This window comes from Bufo gargarizans, chromosome 7 (assembly GCF_014858855.1).
Source record: "Bufo gargarizans isolate SCDJY-AF-19 chromosome 7, ASM1485885v1, whole genome shotgun sequence".
In the NCBI taxonomy this organism is placed as follows: Eukaryota; Metazoa; Chordata; class Amphibia; order Anura; family Bufonidae; genus Bufo; species Bufo gargarizans.
Genome location: NC_058086.1, coordinates 45,080,110 through 45,103,935, shown reverse-complemented (window position 1 = coordinate 45,103,935; position 23,826 = coordinate 45,080,110). Strand labels below are relative to the sequence as shown.

Here is a 23,826-nt window from a genome sequence, read left to right as displayed (position 1 = left end):
GCAGAGAGGGAAAGCCTCCTGAGCTGTGATAGGGAAAGAGCTGCAGCAGAAAGGACACAGCACCTGAACTGTAATAGGGAGAGAGCTGCAGGAGAAAGGTTACGTACCCTGAGCTGTGATAGGGAGAGAGATTCAGTAGATAGGACACGCCCCTGAGCTGTGATAGCCAGAGAGCTGCAGCCAAAAGAACACGCCCCCGAGCTGTGATAGGCAGAGAGCTACAGCCAAAAGGACACGCCCCCTGAGCTGTGATAGACAGAGAGCTACAGCCAAATAGACACGCCCCCTGAGCTGTGATAGAGAGAAAGCTGCAGCAGAAAGAGCACACCACCTTTAAACTGCAGTTATATGTACAGTTTATGCGGTAAAATAAAAGTGGATTGATAAATTAATTTCTAACTGTAGTATAAAAATTTATTGAATTCTGGGAATCAGTTTTTTTTTTTTAATTTTAACAGACATACAGATGTCTTCTTTTATTATGACTCCAAAACCCCCCCCCCCCCCCCCCATATTCAAAATTGGGTCAAGATTTGATCTTTCTAAATATTCAATAAACCTAATCTGAACAATCTTGGACTGAAGAATCGTTGCGTTTGCAGAAATGGCGCCACGCTGTCCTCCCAAAGTGCCAAAATAAATCCAGAGAATATTGTGTAATCCCTCGGCATATTTAAATGTAGGTAAATTCCTAAGGATCGTCTCGGCCGCCCGAGGTGGTGGAGCTGAATGCAAGATGAGTTCGCCTGCAGGGTTTGGATCACGTCCCATGTCATAAAGGGGTTCGTTAAAGGGGTTGTATGGGATTAATAAAACATGGCTGCTTCCCTGCTAAAAAAAACAGCGCCACACCTGTCTGCAGAGTGTGGGTGGTATTGCAGCTCGGCCCCATTCACTTACAGTGTAGCTGAGTTGCAATACCAGACACAACCTATGGACAGGGGGGCGCTGTTTCTGCAGCCATGTTTTATTAATCCTGTACAATCCCTTTATATAAAAACTATTACTGGACGCCCCATATAGATGACATTCTGTTTGGGTGGGGCATGAACTGAAAGTAAATATTATAGTAAAGACTGACATACCAATTGGCCATGGTCTGAACATGCTTGAAATTTAATACAAGGAAGTTGGGTGTTGTTTTTATGGCTTTTAATATTTTTTGGGTAGGCGTTGACTTTGAACCAGGCCCGGTGCACAGAAGTGGTTGAGAATGCTGCGGCCAGGTCTGGTAAAGCTCTGGAGCCCTGTAACCAGCATTCATGATGCATGAGTCCTGCGTACTTCCTGCTTCACTTTGCACAGAACAGATGTATCTTGTATGACTAAGCAGAGCTGAGGGAGCGTTTCAATAGTCGTCCGGTTTAAGGCCTCTTTCACACAAGCGAGTTTTCCACCCAGATGCGATGCATGTAGCAAACTCATGCTGAGTCCTGAGCCATCCGTGTCTGTGCACATGGGCGTCGTTTTTCACGCATCATCTCTGCGTTCAGGAAAATTTGCAGCAGGTTCTGTGTTCTGTGTTTTTCACACAGCTCTGTCCCCATAGAAGTTAATGGGGCTTGCGTGAAAACCGGAGACATCCGGGTGCATTGGGTTATTCACTGATGGTCGATAGGAGATGTAGATGGTTATTCTTCTGTTTTTTCTTCTGAAAAACGCATGTAAGGCTGCTTTCACACTAGCGTTCGTTGGTCCGCTCGTGAGCTCCGTTTGAAGGAGCTCACAAGCGGACCCAAACGCCTCCGTCCAGCCCTGATGCAGTCTGAATGGAGCGGATCCGCTCAGACTGCATCAGTCTGGCGGCGTTCAGCCTCCGCTCCGCTCGCCTCCGCACAGACAGGCGGACAGCTGAACGCTGCTTGCAGCGTTCGGGTGTCCGCCTGGCCGTGCGGAGGCGTGCGGATCCGTTCAGACTTACAATGTAAGTCAATGGGAACGGATCCGCTTGAAGATGTCACCATATGGCTCAATCTTCAAGCGGATCCGTCCCCCATTGACTTTACATTGAAAGTCTGAACGGATCCGCGCAGGCTACTTGCGCACTTGCGAATTTTTTAAAAGTTATTAATGCAGACCGATCCATACTGAACGGAGCCTCCGTCTGCATTAATATGATCGGATCCGTTCAGAACGGATCCGATCAAGCGCAAGTGTGAAAGTAGCCTAAACCGGGTACAATCCGGATGGAAAAAAAACGCACACACTGAACACAGTTGCATAAAAAACTGATTAAACTTGCATGCAAAACCATCAGTTCAGTTTCTTGAGAAAGAGGCCTAAAATCCAGGCACGGCAGCGGGGTGATAGGACTCAGATTTCATCCAGGAAAATTTCCGAAGCTTAATCAAAGGATCCCAGAATTATGGAAGTTTTTATATAATATAGTAAAACTGTAGGAATGATTATATCATTTGGAAAATTGTAAAATGTATTTTATTTTTATATTACCTTGTATTGTAAATTTTTTTAAATTTATTTATACAATTTTACATATTTATATCATTTTGCACATTTTATATTATTATTTTATTTTTTGTTACTTTTATATTTAGTAATATTTACTCCGTGGCATTTTCTGCCATTTTTGGTTGCTCTAATCACATTGATGATTTATTTGCAGGTAGTCAGTAGGAGCATGTGAAGTTTTTGTTCGTGGCACGGTTTTTGATTTTAGCTGGTGTTGTTATCAAATCGAGGCATACACTCAATTTTCTGGTTTTAAAAAGTTTTGCACTGCATTTAGCAGAGACACATGGAAGAGGCAGATTAGGCAGTCGTCTATGGTGCAGTGGGCGAAGGGGATGCAATTTATAGTTTTATAAAAATAAAAAAAAGTTTGGTCAAGTTGCATAAGTTTAGAAAAACATAGCTGCTTCTAGAAACAGCGCCACACCTGTCCATGGCTGCATCTGGTATTGCAAAAAGGCAAAGGTGCTGAGCTGCAATACCACACACAACCTGAGGACAGGTGTGGCGCTGTTTTTGGAAGAAGGCTGTGGCAGGCGCAGCACTATGAAGTGCCTTTTGCGCTGTGGCATTAGAAGAATTTTGATATCTCTGACTTTTTAGTCTAACCAGACGGTCTATTACTCTGTAATCCCTCTAGCGCCGTTCTATGGAAGCAGTAGGTTTAAAGAGCAAACTAAATGCTTGAAATAACTTCTTTATTAACTTCATCTTTTCTTCATATATAACACTGCCGCCTCCGCAGCAGATAGTCCATGTACAATACACGTGTTGAATAAAGTATCGTTAAAGGGCGGTATGCATAAGATGGTGGTTCAACTGTTCAATCTTGTCATTTAGCATACAATGGTGGATATATTTCTCTCTTCAGTATCTGTACTCTCACTTTAAGTTATTTAAGCACTTTATGATCTCGCTGAGAGGCATATCTGAGGTCTAACTAATAGTTCACTTGCTCTACTTGGTTTGCAGTTTGCTCTATACGATTGCTTCTGGTATGAGCAGTTTGCATTTGTATGCAATTTGTTTGGATTGTATGATTGTATGGCTCAGTAGTTCGTTTGTATGATATTGGTGGAAATGTAAGTAAACACACATATAACTGGTTCAGTATACAGTTCTAATCACTATATTAACAGTATGCACATTATATAACTGTCTTAAATACCTATTTTGGCCTCTCTGCTTCCATAAAACACAGCTCTTAGTGGAGTGAATGTCTGTTCAGCTTCTCTCCTCTGGTGTAATGATTCTAGCAGCTCCTGCTAGGGGAATTTCCCACACAGGCTGTGTGTAAGGCTGGCTATGATTGGTCAAAACTCTTGCTTTGTGTGAGGCTGGCTGTGATTGGTCGAGACTCCTGCCCAGCAACAACAGTTTAACTCTATGCTTTCTGTTGTTTCTGCTGTGTCATTGAGCTTACCTTACATTATATAATGCATCTTTAAGACATATTATCATTTCTGCTTCTGTTAACACAATATATATAACAGTTATATGACATCCAAACATGAAGTCACTGTAAATAACTCTGCTTTTGTCTTTAACAAACAAACATAGGAACTGTATTAAGGTTTTTGGCAGGACTAGCTGTATAAACATATAAACTATATTAGCAACCTAGCTGGCCAGCTACACGCCTACCAAAATTACCTATAATTCTCTGTTCTTAGTGGTAGGACTTGAACATGAATTTGAGGAATTTTCCATCAGGTTCTCAAACTTCCAAGTGTCTTTTATCACTCTCATGTAGAACAACTAACTTCTGTATAGGACGTTCCAACGAGTGGAGTAGTGAGACGTTTTCCCTTTTTGTTAAGTTTTGAGTCTCCTATTTGTAACAACACTCTTCTTACTAGTTTGTCTTCATCCTTTTAGAACTTCTAGAACTTTGGCCAATTTCCATTGACTCCAATCTTCTTCTTTCACCAACACTATGTCACCAACTTGGAAATTTCTTCTGGGTGTTTGCCATTTACTTCTTAGCATAAGATTAGCTAAGTTCTCTTTCCTCCATCTATTCCAAAACTGTTCTGATAGATATTGAGCTCTTCGCCATCTCCTTCTGGCATATAAATCCTCTTTGGTGGACTTGCCAGGCGGTGGCTGTATGTAATCTGACCTAAGGTGAAGTAGATGGTTGGGAGTTAAAGGGTCTAAACTTGTTGTATCGTTGATGTTATCAACTGTAAGTGGACGACTTACTTCATAGAATAGGGTCCTAAGTGAAGCATCGTCCATTATTCCGGCGTTCTTTTTCAACACTGAACTTAACACATTTCTTACAGTTCTGATTTGTCTTTCCCAAACTCCTCCTGTGTGGCTTGCATGTGGAGCATTCATGTAAAAATCACACTGTTTCTCTTACAAATACTCAGTTACTTTTTCTTTATCGATCTCTTTTAGAGCTTTCTTCAATTCATTCTTCGCTCCGACAAAATTAGATCCTTGGTCAGATCTAAGCTCTCTCACAGGACCTCTAATGGCTATGAAACATCTCAAGGCGTTGATGAATGCGTCAGTTGACATATCTTGTAACATTTCCAGGTGAATTGCTCTGGAGCTTAGACATGTAAATATTAGTCCATATCTCTTGTACTACTTGCGGTTCTGTTTGGTGATGAATGGGCCACAGTAATCCATTCCGCTATAAAGAAATGGTGATGATGGATTTACACGATCTGCCGGTAAATCTGCCATTCTTTGTTCTTCGGTAGGTCTACGTGCCTTTCTGCAGACTACACATTTACTTACCGTATTTTTCGCCCCATAAGACGCACTTTTCCCCCCCCAAAAGTGTGGGGAAAATGCCCCTGCGTCTTATGGGGCGAATGCTGCCATTTTACATCGCAGACTGCGATGTATCAGCTGAAGGGAGGAGGGGCCGGTTTAATGCAAATGCAGTGAGGCCGGTGCGGTCACTGTACCCTGGCCCCACCGCTCACTCACTTCCTTAATGCCTAAACCTTTTATAATAATAACTTTAATTGAAGTTCCGGTCCCCAGCCCCATCTGTACTACTTACTAAATGTCCTGTAGCAGGCAGAGCAGGGCGGCCAGCCGGCTGTAGTTCACTGATGTCACGTGCCTGCGCCGCCTACTTCATTCATAAAGTAGGCAGCGCAGGCAGCGCAGCCTTATTGTCGCTTCCCCCCGCCCATTCTTTTCCTCTGACCATCCATCTACTTACTTCTCGCACTGCGATGCCCATTCCTTGTAGGCCTTACAGTAATTAATGTGCATGCGCCGGCTTTGCGCCGTTAGCCGGTGCATGCGCATTAATTACTGTGATGCCGTACAAGGAATGGGCATCACAGTGCGCATGTGCTGGCTGACGGACTGAGCGCGCAGGCGCCGGATCTCGGCGAAACAAGAAGTAAGTAGATGGGTGGTCAGAGGGAAAGAATGGGCGGGGGGAAGCGACAATAAGGCTGAGCTAGCTGGGCACCTACGAGGGTAACGCCGCCCCTGGGCACTTGCGAGCCCTCATTTGCATATGCTACTAAGTTGTTTTTTGCCGGTTTTATAAGTCCAGGATTGCTCATAAAGGTAACATTTTTATTAACTGTAAGGCTGCTAGAAAGCTATGGGAAGGGTTAAAAAGGTGAAACTTTGATGACAGACTCCCTTTAAGCTTGTACAATGGGTGGTTGTTTGGAAGCCTTTTAGGTTCTTGACTTAGTCTCTTCAACTCTTCACTGTAGAATCTCTGTTGAATGAGTCTTATGACTGTTTCTTCAGCTTTCATTCTTTCTTCTACATTCAACAATTCCTTCTTTCTGATTCCCTTTGCCAAACATTGAATTCGAGCTACTACATTTATGACCGTATTCCATTTTGAACATCTGGCTGGTCTTTCAAGTATGTCATCTTGACACTTGGCAGCAGTGCTCAATGTTTGTACAAATTTTACTTCTGGATCACCCATAGACAATTCTGTGTAACCTTTATTGGGCGTGATTTCCTTTTTCCAATGGAATTCCGGGCCTGTGAACCAATTGGAATTTTTCAATTCTGTTACATTCAGGCCTCTTGAAGCATGATCTGCTGGGTTATGCTTTGTGTCAATGTGATGCCAATGTGCCGGATTTGTAATTTCCCGAATTTTCTCAACTCTGTTGGCGACAAAGATATGGAATCTTTGTGCTTTGTTGTTTATGTATCCTAGGACAACTTGTGAGTGTATCCAAAAATATTCTTTATCTATTTTTAATTCCAATTATTCTCTCAGAAACTTGCTTACTGATGCTGAAACAACAGCTGATGTCAGTTCAAGTCTTGGTATTGTCTGAATACTGGTAGGTGCAACTTTGGCCTTTTCCATAACCAGGGAACAGTGTATCCTTTCTTCTCCTATCACTCTGATGTAGGAGCACTGACCATAACCATAACTACTGGCATCTGAAAAGTGATGAAGTTCTATTTTCTTGTATTTTCTAGTATTTTCCGAAATCATGAGGTACCAAACATCTGGGTATTCGAACTTCTCTCAAGTTTTGCAGGTCTCCAACTCTCCCACCTTGGTCTCAAATTTTCAGGTATGGGCTTATCCCATCCCCACTTCTGTCTGCATAATTCTTGTAGTATTTCTTTTGCTCTGAGTATTACTAGGGCCAAGAATCCCAATGGATCAAATATAGAAGCCACTGTGGAAAGAATGGTACGTCTAGTTGCAATTATCTCTTCAATAGACACTTCAAAGAAGAAATTGTCATTCTCTACATTCCATCCCAATCCAAGTACGTTCTGGACTGCAAGATGATCATAATTGAGATCTACATTCTTCATTGATGATGCATGTTCAGAGTCACTGATGGATTCCAGTACCTCTCTGTTTGAGATGAATATATGAAGGAGCAGGTTTCCTCTTGCGCATAATTTTGTGGACACTAGACTTATGAGATCATCATCTACATAAACGTTTTACTTCAGAAAATTTGCTGCTGATGGGCAATCCTTTTCATTCTGATTGGCCAGGTACTTTATACCATAATTGGCGCAACCTGGAGATGATGCTGCTCCAAACAAGTGTACTTTCATTCTGTATTCTGTTAGCTCTGTATCTGTATCTCCATCTTCCCACCATAGAAACCTCAGGAAGTCTCTATCTTCATTCTTCACATGAAACTGGTGGAACATCCTTTCAACGTCACACATGACCGCTACGGGATACTTTCTGAATCTACAGATTACTCCAGGCACAGTGTTTGTAAGATCTGGTCCTTTAAGTAGACGATCATTTAATGCAACACCATCGTACTTTGCTGAGCAATCAAACACCACTCTAATCTTATCTGGTTTCTTTGAGTGGTAAACACCTTGATGTGGGATGTACCACACTTCTTCTTTAGTTTGGTTATTAACTTTCTCTGCATGTTCTTCTTTAAAGATGCCTTCCATGAATTTCAAATAATCATTCTTGAGTTTGGGATCTCTTCCCATCCTTTTCTTCAAACATTTCAATCTTGCTAGGGCAAGATTTCTGTTATTTGGCAGACGAGGTCGTTCTCTAAAAGGTAAGGGCATTTCAAGATGACCTTGTTGATTCTGCTTAATACTTTCTTCTAGAGTGTGTACGCACTTTATGTCTTCTTGGGATACACTCTTTTCTTTAGAACTTATGTCTGCAAAGTCGGATTTAAGGATCTTGATTACTTTTGCTGGACTTGCAGTTGGTACCTCTTGGACAGATATTCGATGACACAATCCAAGTCTTGAGTTTGCGATCTGCTGTTTTCCTCCAACAACATCCCATCATAGATCAGTTTGAACAGCGGTTCACCATTTCCTCCTGTGATTACCTTACGTGGTACCAAAGCTTCGGGACAATCGTAGCCTATCAACAGTCCAACACCAAACTCCTTCAGCGGGGACATTTCATGTAATATGACAGATAGGTGCTCCCATTCATTGGCTGTTTCACAGGTAGGTATGCGATCTCGATCTAGAGGTATATCGTCTTTTGTATAAGCTGGAGGTAGATCTAATGTGCAGTTTGAATGAAGTCCTCTAATTCTCAGTCCTTTGACCTTTTGACTGTTCACTAATGTGTCTCTCCCTGTCATTGTGGTGAGTGTGAGCTTCACTGGTTCTGTAGCCACTTGCTATCTTCTTGCAGATTTCTTGATCAATGAAGGTGACGTCACTCTGGGCATCCAGTGGTACATAGGCGTATACCTTCTTGTTCCTCCATTTAGGATTTGAAATGCACACTGGTACAACCATTGATGTGCTGTTGCTTTCTCCTTCCCTCACTCTGCAAGAGAAACCCGATACTTTCCTTCCTTCCTCAGTATCTTTAGGTATTGAGGATTTATCTTTCTTTGGACGTTCTTCATGTAGTGGTGTAGGATGGCGTCCTTTGCAAACGGTGCATGTTGCCTTTTTCTTACACTCCTTAGTAACATGGCCTTTTCTTAGACAACCGAAACACAGTTGGTTCTCAAGTACAAACCTGTTCTTTTCACCTGGGGACTTCTCCTTTAATTGTTGGCACTTGTGTATGGAGTGGTTCTCTTCACAGAACATACGTTTGAAGGTAGTCTAAAGATGTGTTGGTTCTGTTTCTCTACTGATTCCAGTAGTGATTTTGAATTTGCTCTTGTAGCTATCTGGACCTTTAGCTGCTGTGTTGTTTGCAAAGATAGTTGCTCTTGCAAGTTTTATCTCTCTTGTAGGCCTTTCTTTTAAGGATTTTACGACTTAAATTATGTTACTGGATTACATGCTATCCGTGCTTCCTTATTGACGAACTCAGAGAACTCTTTAAAACTTGGGAAGTTCTTGCCTAGATCTAACTGTTCAGTCACATAGCGATTCCATCTAGAAACCACTTCTTCAGGCAGCTTGGCTAGCATCCTGTGGTTTTCTAGATAGTCGTTCAGTACTTCTAGACCTTGAACATGTGGGATGGCATTGCTGCATGCTTGCAGGAAGTCACAATACTCTTGGAGTCTGAAGTGTTCTTTAGGACCTTTTTTGGGGTCAGTTATTCAATTTCTATCTAAAAGCTCTTTGTACTAAGAAAGGTTGACCATATATTGCATTTAATTTTTCCCAAGCTAGCTTGTAGGCTTCTTCGTCTTTTCTATAGAAGTTACCTTCAAGAACTTTCTTTGCTTCCCCACCAACATATCTCTGAAGGTAGAATAACTTGTCAACTGGACTGAAGCAATGATGCTCAATGATCATTTCAAAACTTGCCTTCCACTCTATGAACTTCAGTATGTCTCTCGAAAATACAGTAGGTTCTGGAATGGGAAGTCTAGTTAGGACTGTTCTCTGTGGTCTTGCTGGGACAATGGTTGTAACATTCTTCTGAGCATTGCCGTGGCATCTAGGAATAGAATCATCCGGTTCTATTTTCTCACTTAGTTCTGAATTAGGTGAGTCCCTTTCTTCTTCTTTTCCGGTAGAGATAGAGGGTAAATCCACACACCTTTTTCCTAACACTGGACTAGGCCTCTCTTTGTCTTTCTGAGCAGGGATGGAAGGATAATGACTTATTTCCTCAATAAGTGTTGGAGATTTCCTTCCATTCACCTGGGAGTATGTAGGAAAGTAGGAGTCTGCTTCTTTACATTGTACAGATTTGAACCTATGACTACTCTGATTCATATCCTCTTCCTGTACTCTGAGTCTGGCTTCTATGATCTTAACTTCTTTTTGCCTTTCCAGACTTTTCTATTCAGCTTCCATTTGATGGTGCTGTGCCTCAATTTCAGCTTCCATTTGATGGCGCTGTGTTTCCATTTGACAGCACTATGCCTCGATGGCAGCTTCCATTTCAGTTTCCGCTCTCTTGACAGCAAGTTGTTCAGCTAATTCCTTTCTTTTGGCTGAAGTATTTGAGGACTCTGATATGTGGGTGGTACTTCTGCTAGCAAAGGAAGTCACACTGGAGATTGTGGTTCCCCCTGAGGACCTAGCATAGTCTCTCATATAAAGCTCATTTATTCTACTTCTTGCTTTAACTTCATCATAATTACCGTATGGAAGCGCTGATTAGTACCGGTGGACCGGGAAGCGGTGAAAGTGCTATACTCACTTTTCCTGGTCCTCGGCGCTCTGCTGTGACGGCTGAGCACATGTGTGGGCACGTTGTGACCTCACACTGTGGGAGCCACACACAGCCGACTGAAGAGGAGGATTACAGAGCGCGGGCGGTGAAGAGCGTCTGGAGCAGGAAAGGTAAGTGCTTTTTTATTTTATTTCAGGGCTGATGGAGGCACTGGGGACTGAAGAGAGGCATATAGGGGCTGAACAGAGGAATATGGGGGCTGAACAGAGGCATATGGGGCTAAAGAGAGTCATATGGGGGGCTAAAGAGAGGCATATGGGGGCTAAAGAGAAGCATATGGGGGCTAAAGAGAGGCATATGGGGGGCTAAAGAGGCATATGGGGGGCTAAAGAGAGGCATATGGGGGCTGAAGAGAGGCATATGGGGGCTGAAGAGAGGCATGGGGCTCTTATCTGAGGTCTTATTGGGGGTCATTCACATTGGAGTCTGAGCTGAGGTCTGATTGGCGATCTGATCTGAGGTCTTATTAGGGTCTTATTAACATTGGGGGTCTGATTGGTGGACTGACCTGAGGTGTGATGAAAAATATTTTTCTTATTGTCCCCCTATAAAACCTAGGTGCGTCTTATGGGCCAGAGCATATTATGGGGCAAAAAATACGGTAAATGCAGATGAAAGTTCTCATCTCTTTACAAAATCATTAGCGACTGCAGTACATGTGTCCATGTTCCTTAAAATATCCTGGAAAGGTGTCGACCGCAGGTTGACATATACTGCCATAAGCTCTGATTCAGATTCTTCTACCGTCTCTACCATATCACTAAAGTTCCCTTTTATACTTTCTTGCTTTAGCTTTTTACGAATGTCTTTAATGTATAATTTCCACTTATCATACAGTACATACTGGCAAACTTTTTCTCTTTTAATGCTGCTTCTTGCTCCAAATTATCCAGCATCTTTGAGGTCGGTTTTCTGGCACGTGATGAACGTCTTAGTTTATCTGCTTGGGCTATATTTGTTTGAGGCAAGACTAATGCTGCATCAGACTATTCTACCTCAGACAGGTTCCCTTGCTCTTCAACTTCTACTCTATCTATCTTTGCATCCTCTAACAGTGGCATGGTAATACTAGGCTCAGACATTTTACTTTAAATGCTATAACAATCAATACGAATATTAAAGGACCTTTCACTTTAAATGCAATATTGACAAATGCAGAAATAAATGACTTTCACTTTAAATTAAATACTGACAAAATGCAGAAATAAATGACTTTCACTTTTAATGCAATAGCAATAGATGCAGGCAATAAATGACTTTCACTTTAAATACTTTAGTGACCATATACTACATACTTTATACCATATACTACAAACTGTTCTTTGTTTTTAGTTTAAAGTCTCTTATTTCTGAACACAAAAAATTACTCTTTATGTCAAAGCCTATATGCAATGATAAGTAATAAAAGGAAAGCTCTGACCTTATTCTGAAGAGCAGGAACAAATGTCAGTCTGAAAGGAGACGTGTCTTTTCTTGAAATGATGCAATGCTCTGTGCTGACTTGCGATGCTCTGTGTAGACTCACGATGCTCTGTGCAGACTTGCGATGCGCTGGCTTGGATACGCTGCTTGTAGGTTTGGGCCTAGTGGCGGGAAATTAACTGGCTGCAGTACGTGGTCTCTCCGTTGATAGCTGTGCGGGCACTCAAGCTCTGGACTTTGGCCTCCCACCATGCGTCTCTTTCTCTCTCTAGGGATCGCAAGAGGGTTGGCTCTTTCTCTGACTATTTTGCCTTTGCTGTTCTGCAACTTTAAGAATCGGCTGCAGTTTGACTAATGCACGCGTTCTATGGGCTCTATGGTAGCTCCGCTGAGGTGTCTTTGCTTCCTCACGCTGGGAACAGTTGCAAGTTGAGGAGCGATATCACTTCGCCCTCTGAGGGTAATAGTTCGACTGTGGCAGGCACAACACTATGAAGTGCCTTTTGCGCTGTGGCATTAGAAGAATTTTGATATCTCTGACTTTTAGTCTAACCAGACTGTCTATTACTCTGTAATTCCTCTAGCGCCGTTCTATGGAAACAGCAGGTTTAAATAGCACATCAAATGCTTGAAATAACTTCTTTATTAGCTTCAACTTTTCTTCATATAACACTGCCGCCTCCGCAGAAGATAGTCCATGTACAAAACACGTGTTGAATAAAGTATCATAAAATGGCAGCATGCATAAGATAGTGGTTCAACTGTTCAATCTTGTCATTCAACATAAAATGGTGGATATATTTCTCTCTTCAGTATCTGTACTCTCACTTTAAGTTATTTAAGCACTTTATGATCTCAGAGGTATATCTGAGGTCTAACTAATAGTTCTACTTGCTCTACTTGATTTGCAGTTTGCTCTATACAATTGCTTGATCTGGTATGAGCAGTTCGCATTTGTACGCAGTTTGTAGTAATGTATGATTGTATGGCTCAGTAGTTAGGTTGTATGCAATTGGTGGAACTGTAAGTAAACACACATATAACTGGTTCAGTATACAGTTCTAATCACTATATTAACAGTAGGAACATTATATAACAGTTTTCTATGTTTCTATGGTTTAAATACCTATTTTGGCCTGTCTGCTTCCATAAAACACAGCTCTTAGTGGAGTGCAATGATTCTAGCGGATCCTGCTAGGGGAATTTCCCACACAGCCTGTGTGTGAGGCTGGCTGTGACTGGTCAAAACTCTTGCTGTGTGTGGGGCTGGCTGTGATTGGGCAAAACTCTTGCTGTGTGTGAGACTGGCTGTGATTGGTCAAAACTCTTGCTGTGTGTGAGACTGGCTGTGATTGGTCGAGACTCCTGCCCAGCAACAACAGTTTAACTCTATGCTTTCTGTTGTTTCTGCTGTGTCATTGAGCTTACCTTACATTATATAATGAATCTTAAAGGCATGTTATCTTTTCTGCTTCTGTGAACACACAATATATATAACAGTTATATGACATCCAAACATGATGTCACTTTAAATAACTCTGCCTTTGTCTTTAACACACAAACATAGGAACTGTATTAAGGTTATTGGCAGGTTTAGCTGTATAAACATATAAGCTATATTAGCAACCCAGGACAGGTCTTAGCTGGCCAGCTACAAAGGTAACAATGTTTTTTTTTCCTAATCCTGTACTGACAATGGAAACTAACACATCTTGGAATATTCTCATTGGCTATGTGTATCTTTCTAATGTACTTTATGTTTGTGTTTTCATCCTTTTTAAGATCTGACTGCCACTGAATGCAAATACTAATTGTTGAAAAACCATCCTAAGCTATTCATGCTCACAGAGCTGATGTAACTTCTATCTGCCTTATAGATTCCAGACTGAACTTGTTCTCTGCTGACACATTGTAACAAATCCTCAGCAAACAAGAATGCTTATAATGTTATTGAGCAGGAGCAGCTGAGCAGATTGATATATAGTTTTATGGGAAAAGATTGAGTAAATCTTGTGTTTTCTTCTTGCAATATTCCTGCACTTTCAATTCTTCGGAGTCCAGTGGGCAGTCCTGCATATAGAGACCACTGGACTCAGGACCCTGTCACATTAAATGTGATGTCTAATGTGCTGGCGGCATGTTATAGAGCAGGGGGAGCTGAGCAGATTGATATATATTCTTATGGGAAAATATTCAGTATTTTCTTCTTGTAAATCGCCGCACTTTCTATACGTCGGAGTCCGGTGGGCGGTCCTGCATATAGAGAAAGCTCGTCCACTGACTCCTCAGCTTAGAAAGTGCAGGGATTTACATGACCAAAATACAGGTTATACTGAATCTTTTCCCACCGAACTATACATCGTTCTGCTCAGCTTCTCCTGCTCTCTAACCTGCTGCCTGCGGATTAGACATCATGTTCAATGTGACAGATTCCTATTAAACCCTATTCAATTAGATTGGATCGCTTCTTTAAGGAGCAGACCAGACGCCGGTGCCGGGACCATGGCGTATAGTCAGATACAGCAGAAGTATCTGAGGTTAGGTATATAGTTGCCCATAGACAGGAAGATTTGCCTCCAGATTTCAGATTTTTTTCTCCCCAGACAGAATGACCCTTATCGTGGTGATGGTGGATGAAGATCTTGCATTTTCCTGCCGCCCTCGCTGCCCAGACTCGCTGACACTTGTATAAACAATCTCCAGCACTGTCCAGATGGTCTGCTGTCCCTCTCACACCGAACAATATAGGCCTTGTATGGAAATCTTATGTCACGCCAGACGCGGCTGAAAATAATAAGCATTTTTGCAGTCGTTCAGGAAGTGAATGGAGTCGTTGATGTGTCCAAAGGCAACGCAAGCACTTAACACTGACAGCCAAAGTCAAATATTTATTGTCAGGATAATTGGGGAAAAATAATTCGGACCGGGACATTATTGGGAAGCAGGTGCAGCCTGGACTGGGGGGGCATGGAGGGGGGCCCTGGGTTCAATGGCGGATCCAGAGCCTGGTCTCGGGAGGGGCACTTCCAGATTATTTTCTGTCCGCCGCCACAAAACAATGGTGCTTATAGAACAGACTCCACAGTGTAGCGGTATACTGTATATTGTGTGGCACAGTGTAGCGGTATACTGTATATTGTGTGGCACAGTGTAGCAGTATACTGTATATTGTGTGGCACAGTGTAGCGGTATACTGTATATTGTGTGGCACAGTGTAGCGGTATACTGTATATTGTGTGGCACAGTGTAGCGGTATACTGTATATTGTGTGGCACAGTGTAGAGGTATACTGTATATTGTGTGGCACAGTGTAGAGGTATACTGTATATTGTGGGGCACAGTGTAGAGGTATACTGTATATTGTGTGGCACAGTGTAGCGGTATACTGTATATTGTGTGGCACAGTGTAGCGGTATACTGTATATTGTGTGGCACAGTGTAGCGGTATACTGTATATTGTGTGGCACAGTGTAGCGGTATACTGTATATTGTGGGGCACAGTGTAGCGGTATACTGTATATTGTGGGGCACAGTGTAGCGGTATACTGTATATTGTGGGGCACAGTGTAGCGGTATACTGTATATTGTGGGGCACAGTGTAGAGGTATACTGTATATTGTGTGGCACAGTGTAGCGGTATACTGTATATTGTGGGGCACAGTATAGCGGTATACTGTATATTGTGGGGCACAGTGTAGAGGTATACAGTATATTGTGTGGCACAGTGTAGCGGTATACTGTATATTGTGTGGCACAGTGTAGCGGTATACTGTATATTGTGTGGCACAGTGGATGCTATATGTGTATAACATACATATTTCATATAAAAACTTACAATTACTTGGCTTGGCCCTTGGGGATCTCGGACGCCACTTCCACACTTTGGCCGGGGGCTCGGCGGAGCTGATGTTGTGTTTTATCCTAGTGAGAAAGATTTCATAATAAGGATTTGGAGAAGGGGCAGAGGGATAGCAGAGCAGGGAGAGGCCGGTGCTGCTACTAGGGGGTCATACCATGGGGGAGTAATAAAGCCCCCCCCAGTAGAAATAATTCTCCTTATAATGTGACAGTGCAAAAAATACCCCCTTGTAATGCCCCCAGTTCAGCTAATGTCCCCATAGTGCCCCCATCATGTGCCAGTATAAAATACCCTAATATAATGCCCCCAGTAAATGCCCCCATAGTGCTCCTCTCCCCCCTTCCTTCTAGTGCCCCCCATAATGTACCAGTATAAAATGCCCCAGTAGATGCCCTCAGTGTTCCCCATAATTTGCAGGTATGAAATAGCAATTCTTAGTGCCCCCGTAGATGACCCCATAGTACTACTCGCCCCCCTTCCCTATAGTACCCACCATAATGTGTCCCAGTATAAAGTTCTACTGTACAGAGCACCCCATATAAAACACCCCTTCTTTGTGGCCTCAGTAGATGCCCCTATAGTGCCCCCCATCATGATCATGTGCCAGTAATAACAGCCCCCAATCATGTGCCAGTAATAACAGCCCCCCATTATGTGCCAGTAATAACAGCCCCCCATTATGTGCCAGTAATAATAGCCCCCATTATGTGCCAGTAATAACAGCCCCCCATTATGTGCCAGTAATAACAGCCCCTCCATTATGTGCCAGTAATAACAGCTCCCCCATTATGCGCCAGTAATAACAGCCCCCCATTATGTGCCAGTAATAATAGCCCCCCATTATGTGCCAGTAATAACAGCCCCCATTATGTGCCAGTAATAACAGCCCCCCCATTATGTGCCAGTAATAACAGCTCCCCCATTATGTGCCAGTAATAGCCCGCCATTATGTGCCAGTAATAACAGGCCCCCACATTATGTGCCAGTAATAACAGGCCCCCCATTATGTGCCAGTAATAACATGCCCCCCCATTATGTGCCAGTAATAACAGGCCCCCCCCATTATGTGCCAGTAATAACAGCCCCCCCATTATGTGCCAGTAATAACAGCCTCCCCTCATTATGTGCCAGTAATAACAGCCCCCCCCATTATGTGCCAGTAATAACAGCCCCCCCCATTATGTGCCAGTAATAACAGGCCCCCCATTATGTGCCAGTAATAACAGCCCCCCCATTATGTGCCAGTAATAACAGCCCCCATTATGTGCCAGTAATAACAGCCCCCCCATTATGTGCCAGTAATAACACCCCCCCCCCATGTGCCAGTAAAAGAGATGCACCCATTGCACAGGACCTCATACTGGTCTTAGCTAAAGTTTGAAGCACCAGGTGATGGGGACACCCAGGTACTGCAAAATTAGGCAGACTTGACATTTAGGAATTTGGTAAACTGGGTGTCAACCCGAGCTGTCACCCAACTTACCTAGAAACTTCAAATAATTATAAAAATCCTGACTTCGAGACAAGTGCCCTCTGATCCTCGTGTTGGTACAAGAGCTAAGTCAAAAGTCGTCAATCACCTACATTTCTGTAAGAGGATTCCTATTAGATATACTTACCGACTCCACCATATATCATTGTATGTCCTACACCAACGTTCCTAGACCCGTGACTCTTCAGCTGTTGCAGTTTTGCAGTTTTGCAACAGCTGGAGAACCACAGGTTAGAAACCACTACTTTGAAACTACAACTCTCAGCATGCCTTGATAGCAGAGGATCCAGTGTTGCAGGATCAGACGCCACATCCCATAGCATGGATGGATACAAATGACACATTACAGTTATATTAAAAGTGCTTGAGCGAGGCCCATCTGTCATCGTCTCCAGGGTGGTCCGCTATATTTTAATAATTTATGTCTTATCAAAAAAAACTCCACACAATAGAAGCTCAGATCAAACTGTAACGTCTCGGCGAGATGAAGCCGCAGGAAGATAAGATCGGGGTGGAAGAATGCCAGTAGGGAACACTGTCTGCTCCGATACAGAAAATATGCAGCATGGTGGTAGAGAAGAGAAGTGAAACTCTGTGCTTTTGTTTTTTTGGGGGCACGTGAAGAACATTTGGTTATTTATATAGTATTCATGTTTATGTAATGGAGTTTCATCCTGTTTAACCTGTAAAAACATTGTATCAATAATGTGAAAGGCGGGGGAAGTTGAAGAACTTCCATTAAAATATGATTGGTGAGCATTCTTTCTCCGGGACCTCAAAAGTTCAAAGAAAGCGGGGATCAGGCTCCACATTTCTATCTGAGAGGGGTGCAATTGACATGTAGGTCTATCCCTGCACCACATTCACCATCCAGCCTGAGCCACTGTGATAAATCTCATACCGGTCTAAGCTTACACCATCTATAGGATTAGTAAATAGGCAGTTAGTAACTTCTTTAATACTGCTCCTATGTCCAAGAATATAACTACTATAATACTGCCTCCTATGTGCAAGAATATAACTACTATAATACTGCTCCCTATGTACAAGAAAATAACTACTATAATACTGCTCCAATATACAAGAATATAACTACTATAATACTGCTCCCTATGTACAAGAATATACCTACTATAATACTGCTCCTATGTACAAGAATATAACTACTATAATACTGCTCCTATGTACAAGAATATAACTACTATAATACTGCCTCCTATGTACAAGAATATAACTACTATAATACTGCTCCTATGTACAAGAATATAACTACTATAATACTGCTCTTATGTACAAGAATATACCTACTATAATACTGCTCCTATGTACAAGAATATAACTACTATAATACTGCTCCTATGTACAAGAATATAGCTACTATAATACTGCTCCTATGTACAAGAATATAACTACTATAATACTGCTCCTATGTACAAGAATATAACTACTATAATACTGCTCCTATGGACAGGAATATAACTACTATAATACTGCTCCTGTGTAGAAGAATATAACTACTATAATACTGCTCCTATGTACAGGAATATAACTACTATAATACTGCTCCCATGTACAATAATATAACTACTATAATACTGCCTCCTATGTACAGGAATATAACTACTATAATACTGCTCCTATGTGCAAGAATATAACTACTATAATACTGCTCCTATGTACAGGAATATAACTACTATAATACTGCTCCTATGTACAAGAATATAACTACTATAATACTGCTCCTATGTACAAGAATATAACTACTATAATACTGCTCCTATGGACAGGAATATAACTACTATAATACTGCTCCTGTGTAGAAGAATATAACTACTATAATACTGCTCCTATGTACAGGAATATAACTACTATAATACTGCTCCTATGTACAAGAATATAACTACTATAATACTGCTCCTATGTACAAGAATATAACTACTATAATACTGCCTCCTATGTACAAGAATATAACTACTATAATACTGCTCCCTATGTACAAGAATATAGCTACTATAATACTGCTCCTATGTACAAGAATATAACTACTATAATACTGCTCCTATGTACAAGAAGATAACTACTATAATACTGCTCCTATGTACAAGAATATAACTACTATAATACTGCTCCTATGTACAAGAATATAACTACTATAATACTGCCTCCTATGTACAAGAATATAACTAGTATAATACTGCTCCTATGTACAAGAATATAACTACTATAATACTGCTCCTATGTACAAGAATATAACTACTATAATACTGCTCCTATGGACAGGAATATAACTACTATAATACTGCTCCTGTGTAGAAGAATATAACTACTATAATACTGCTCCTATGTATAGGAATATAACTACTATAATACTGCTCCCATGTACAAGAATATAACTACTATAATACTGCCTCCTATGTACAGGAATATAACTACTATAATACTGCTCCTATGTGCAAGAATATAACTACTATAATACTGCTCCTATGTACAGGAATATAACTACTATAATACTGCTCCTATGTACAAGAATATAACTACTATAATACTGCTCCTATGTACAAGAATATAACTACTATAATACTGCCTCCTATGTACAAGAATATAACTATTATAATACTGCTCCTATGTACAAGAATATAACTACTATAATACTGCTCCTATGTACAAGAATATAACTACTATAATACTGCTCCCTATGTACAAGAATATAGCTACTATAATACTGCTCCTATGTACAAGAATATAACTACTATAATACTGCTCCTATGTACAAGAATATAACTACTATAATACTGCTCCTATGTACAAGAAGATAACTACTATAATACTGCTCCTATGTACAAGAAGATAACTACTATAATACTGCTCCTATGTACAAGAATATAACTACTATAATACTGCCTCCTATGTACAAGAATATAACTAGTATAATACTGCTCCTATGTACAAGAATATAACTACTATAATACTGCTCCTATGTACAAGAATATAACTACTATAATACTGCTCCTATGTACAAGAATATAACTACTATAATACTGCCTCCTATGTACAAGAATATAATTACTATAATACTGCCTCCTATGTACAAGAATATAATTACTATAATACTGCCTCCTATGTACAAGAATATAACTACTATAATACTGCTCCTATGTAGAAGAATATAACTACTATAATACTGCTCCTATGTGCAAGAATATAACTACTATAATACTGCCTCCTATGTACAAGAATATAACTACTATAATACTGCTCCTATGTACAAGAATATAACTACTATAATACACCTCCTATGTACAGGAATATAACTGCTATAATACTGCTCCTATGTACAAGAATATAACTACTATAATACTGCTCCTATATACAAGAATATAACTACTATAATAATGCTCCTATGTACAAGAATATAACTACTATAATACTGCCTCCTATGTACAAGAATATAACTACTATAATACTGCTCCTATGTACAAGAATATAACTACTATAATACTGCTCCTATGTACAAGAAGATAACTACTATAATACTGCCTCCTATTATTATTCTCTTTCTCGGGAAGGTGATCTGGTTACTATATGTCCTCTTAGGCGTTGCTCATTTGTAGCATCATTGATGGACATATCTGTGTTAATTGTAGGTGATGATTTTCCTCTCAGTCATTTACTCTCAGGACCCATCATCCAGAGTCAATGCCTCAATGTTACAGAACATTAAATATTATCCATTTAGAAGAAATTCCTTGAATATTTTGGGAGAAGGATGATTGTGGTTGTAGTGAGGGATGACTCATGGCAAATTCTGTAAGGTGGGAGAAGAGGGTTTGTACAGGATTAGACATGGCTGCTGTCCTCTTAAAGGGATTGTCTTGGACATATCCCCATTTTCACCCCAACAGCCCCCCCCCCCGATATGAAATGCTCTGATGCTCTGAATTGTGCAAGGCAAAGGCAGTTTTTTGGAGATCTGATGACGTACCGGGCTCTCCATGGGGACTGCCAGGTGTAGGCTTCCACCCAGCAGTGAGCCCGGCGACGTCATCGGCACTGATGGTCGGGCTTTAGTGAAGCCCTAGCCTGTAAAATGGTTAGGCCTGTGCTAAAGCCTGCCCATCAGAGCCGGTAATGTCACCGAATACACTGCTGGGCGGAAGCCTCCCTTTATATGTGGCCCTTTGTATATGACGCTTTAGATATCGCCCTTCATACAGTATGTGACCCTTTGCGTCTGACTCTTTTCCCTTTATATGTGGCCCTTTATATATAGCCCTCTCTGTATGTGACCCTTTTTATTATATTCTTCATATATCGCCCTCTATATGTAACTCTTATCCCTTTATATTGACCCTTTATATTTATTATTATACACACTTATATAGCGCTACTAATTCCGCAGCACTTTACAGACATTATCATCCAACTGTCCCCAATGGGGCTCACAATCTAAGGTCCCTATCAGTATGTCTTTGGAGTGTGGGAGGAAACCTGGAGTACCCGGAGGAAACCCACACAAAACATGGGGAGAACATACAAACTCAATGCAGATGTTGCCCTTGGTCAGATTCGAACCTAGGACCCCAGTGCTGCAAGGCACCAGTGCTAACCACTGAGCCACCGTGCTGCCTTTATATGTGGCCCTTTATATGTGGCCCCTTCTGTATGTGACCCTTTGACTCCGCGTTCGCGCTCGCTATCTCTGGAGTCACTTACATCTCATTAGTTGCGCGTCGGCCATTTCACCCAGAGATTTCCGCGGCCTCGTATATTCAGACTTGGTGGCAGCTCATAAATTGATGCATATTAAATGTGTCTTGTTTTGTCCCGAACAGGAAGCGAGCTGACAGTTGACGCTGATTTACGGCCTACCTCACCGTGGAACGCTTCGAGTGACCTCGACAAAGGTGCGTCCCATCAGCCGGCCCGATCCGCAGGCGGCTGCCTTTATCTTGTAATCCCTCTGACATCTAAGTAGTGATATTTTTGGTGATTTGACGGGAATTATTTTTTTCCTTTTTTATAAAATGTTCCACATGGTGAAAATGTTTCAAGATGTCTCGTACCTCGCGAAGCCTGCACTGTGTTACGGAGATCACTGGTGCAATTGGGCGGGTTGTCGCTGGGGCACATTTATAATTGAAGTAATTACTTACGAACCGCCGGCTGCGCAGTGATCACCTGCTTGGTCATTTGCGTCCCCCCAGCGGAGCCTCGGTGCTTACGGTTCATCTGCCTCATGTTCTTCTTATGGGCAGACAAGCCTTTGTTCTTGCAGTTTTAGTTACCAGACTCAGTTAATGACTGAGCTTCAGTATTGCAAGATTTGCACAGCAGCACAGAGCTTTTAAGGAAAGGAGTGTGCTGATGGAGTGGAAGGCCGGTCTACTCTGGGATGATAGTAAAGAGGACTGGGATGTGTGTGATGGGGACCATAGTTGACAGCAGTGTGAAGAAACAGGCAGGGCGGACCACAAGGGGGCAGTGTTTGGGGGGGCACTAAACTAACCCCAAAGCGGGTGGTCCTGGGTGCAAGTTACACATTTCATTGTCAACACTAATCGGGTCCTTGAGACCCCCAGCGATCAAGAAAACTGAAGTCCCGGAGTCCCTTATGAGATTACATTGGTCGCATGCTCTGGGGTACTGCAAATTTATAAAAACCGTCCGAGGGTGCGACCACACGGCGCTGGCGCGCTGCAGTTGCGACCAGTCACACAACTAATTAGGGCCGCACTGTTTTGTCAATAACTGTGCAGTTTTGGGGGGGTCACACAGCCATTACCGAAGCAGACCGCCTAAACAGTGTATCCTAATTAATTAGAGCCCACTGTGGCTGCACGGTACCGCAGTGGGTTACAGTGTAAAAAAAAAAACACGAAACAAAACATATATCTCAGACTGATGTGGCGTCCGTCACCACAGAGCGGCATGGTAAAAAGAAACGGATACGTTAATGTATACTTATTTAAATTTTTTAGCAAGATAGTAAAAAACGGGGTACACTAAGCGTTTCCTTCCTGCAAAGTCCAGGAAAACAATGTATACATTAACATATACGTTTTAGTTTTTTTCTACAATGAAACTCTATGGTGACAGATCCCACTGTATGACATTGGTCTGTGGCATCTGTTAGAGCAGAACCCAGGCATATCCCCTTCTTCCCCAACTCGGCCCCTCTGATATAAGCATAGGAGCAGCCGATGCTCCCCTTTGCCCTGCATCGAAATGGCTTTTTCTGGAGATCCGGTGACGTATCGGGGCTCTCCATGGGTAAACTAGGCTTTCTCCTAGCAGTGAGCCCGGTGACATCACCGGCACTAATGGGCGGTCTTTAGCGCTGTAAAATGGCTAGGCCAGCACTAAAGCCCACCCATCGGTAAAGCCCACCCATCGGTGCCGGTGAGGTGGCAACACTGCTAGGAGAAAGCCTCCACCTAGCAGCGTCGAAAGGCAAACAAACAGGGCAAGGAAGCATGCTGCAATGCTCCACTCAGAGGGGCTGCC

At 42.0% G+C, this 23,826-nt stretch overlaps 1 protein-coding gene across 5 annotated transcripts in view; it reads left to right on the top strand.

Moving 5' to 3' along the window:
* Nucleotides 1-23,826, top strand: part of ROR1 (receptor tyrosine kinase like orphan receptor 1) — a 205,581-nt gene that overhangs the window by 110,627 nt on the left and 71,128 nt on the right. For 4 of the 5 annotated variants that reach the window (XM_044301984.1, XM_044301981.1, XM_044301983.1 and 1 more), the window contains exon 2: nucleotides 22,155-22,226. The exons of the other annotated variant lie outside the window; for it this stretch is intronic. Coding sequence is in view for 2 of the 4 variants with exons in the window: in XM_044301981.1 (XP_044157916.1) it covers nucleotides 22,155-22,226 (72 nt within the window). In the remaining 2 variants the exon portion in view is untranslated. The remainder of the gene's footprint in view (nucleotides 1-22,154; nucleotides 22,227-23,826) is intronic. 5 annotated transcript variants of the gene reach the window in all.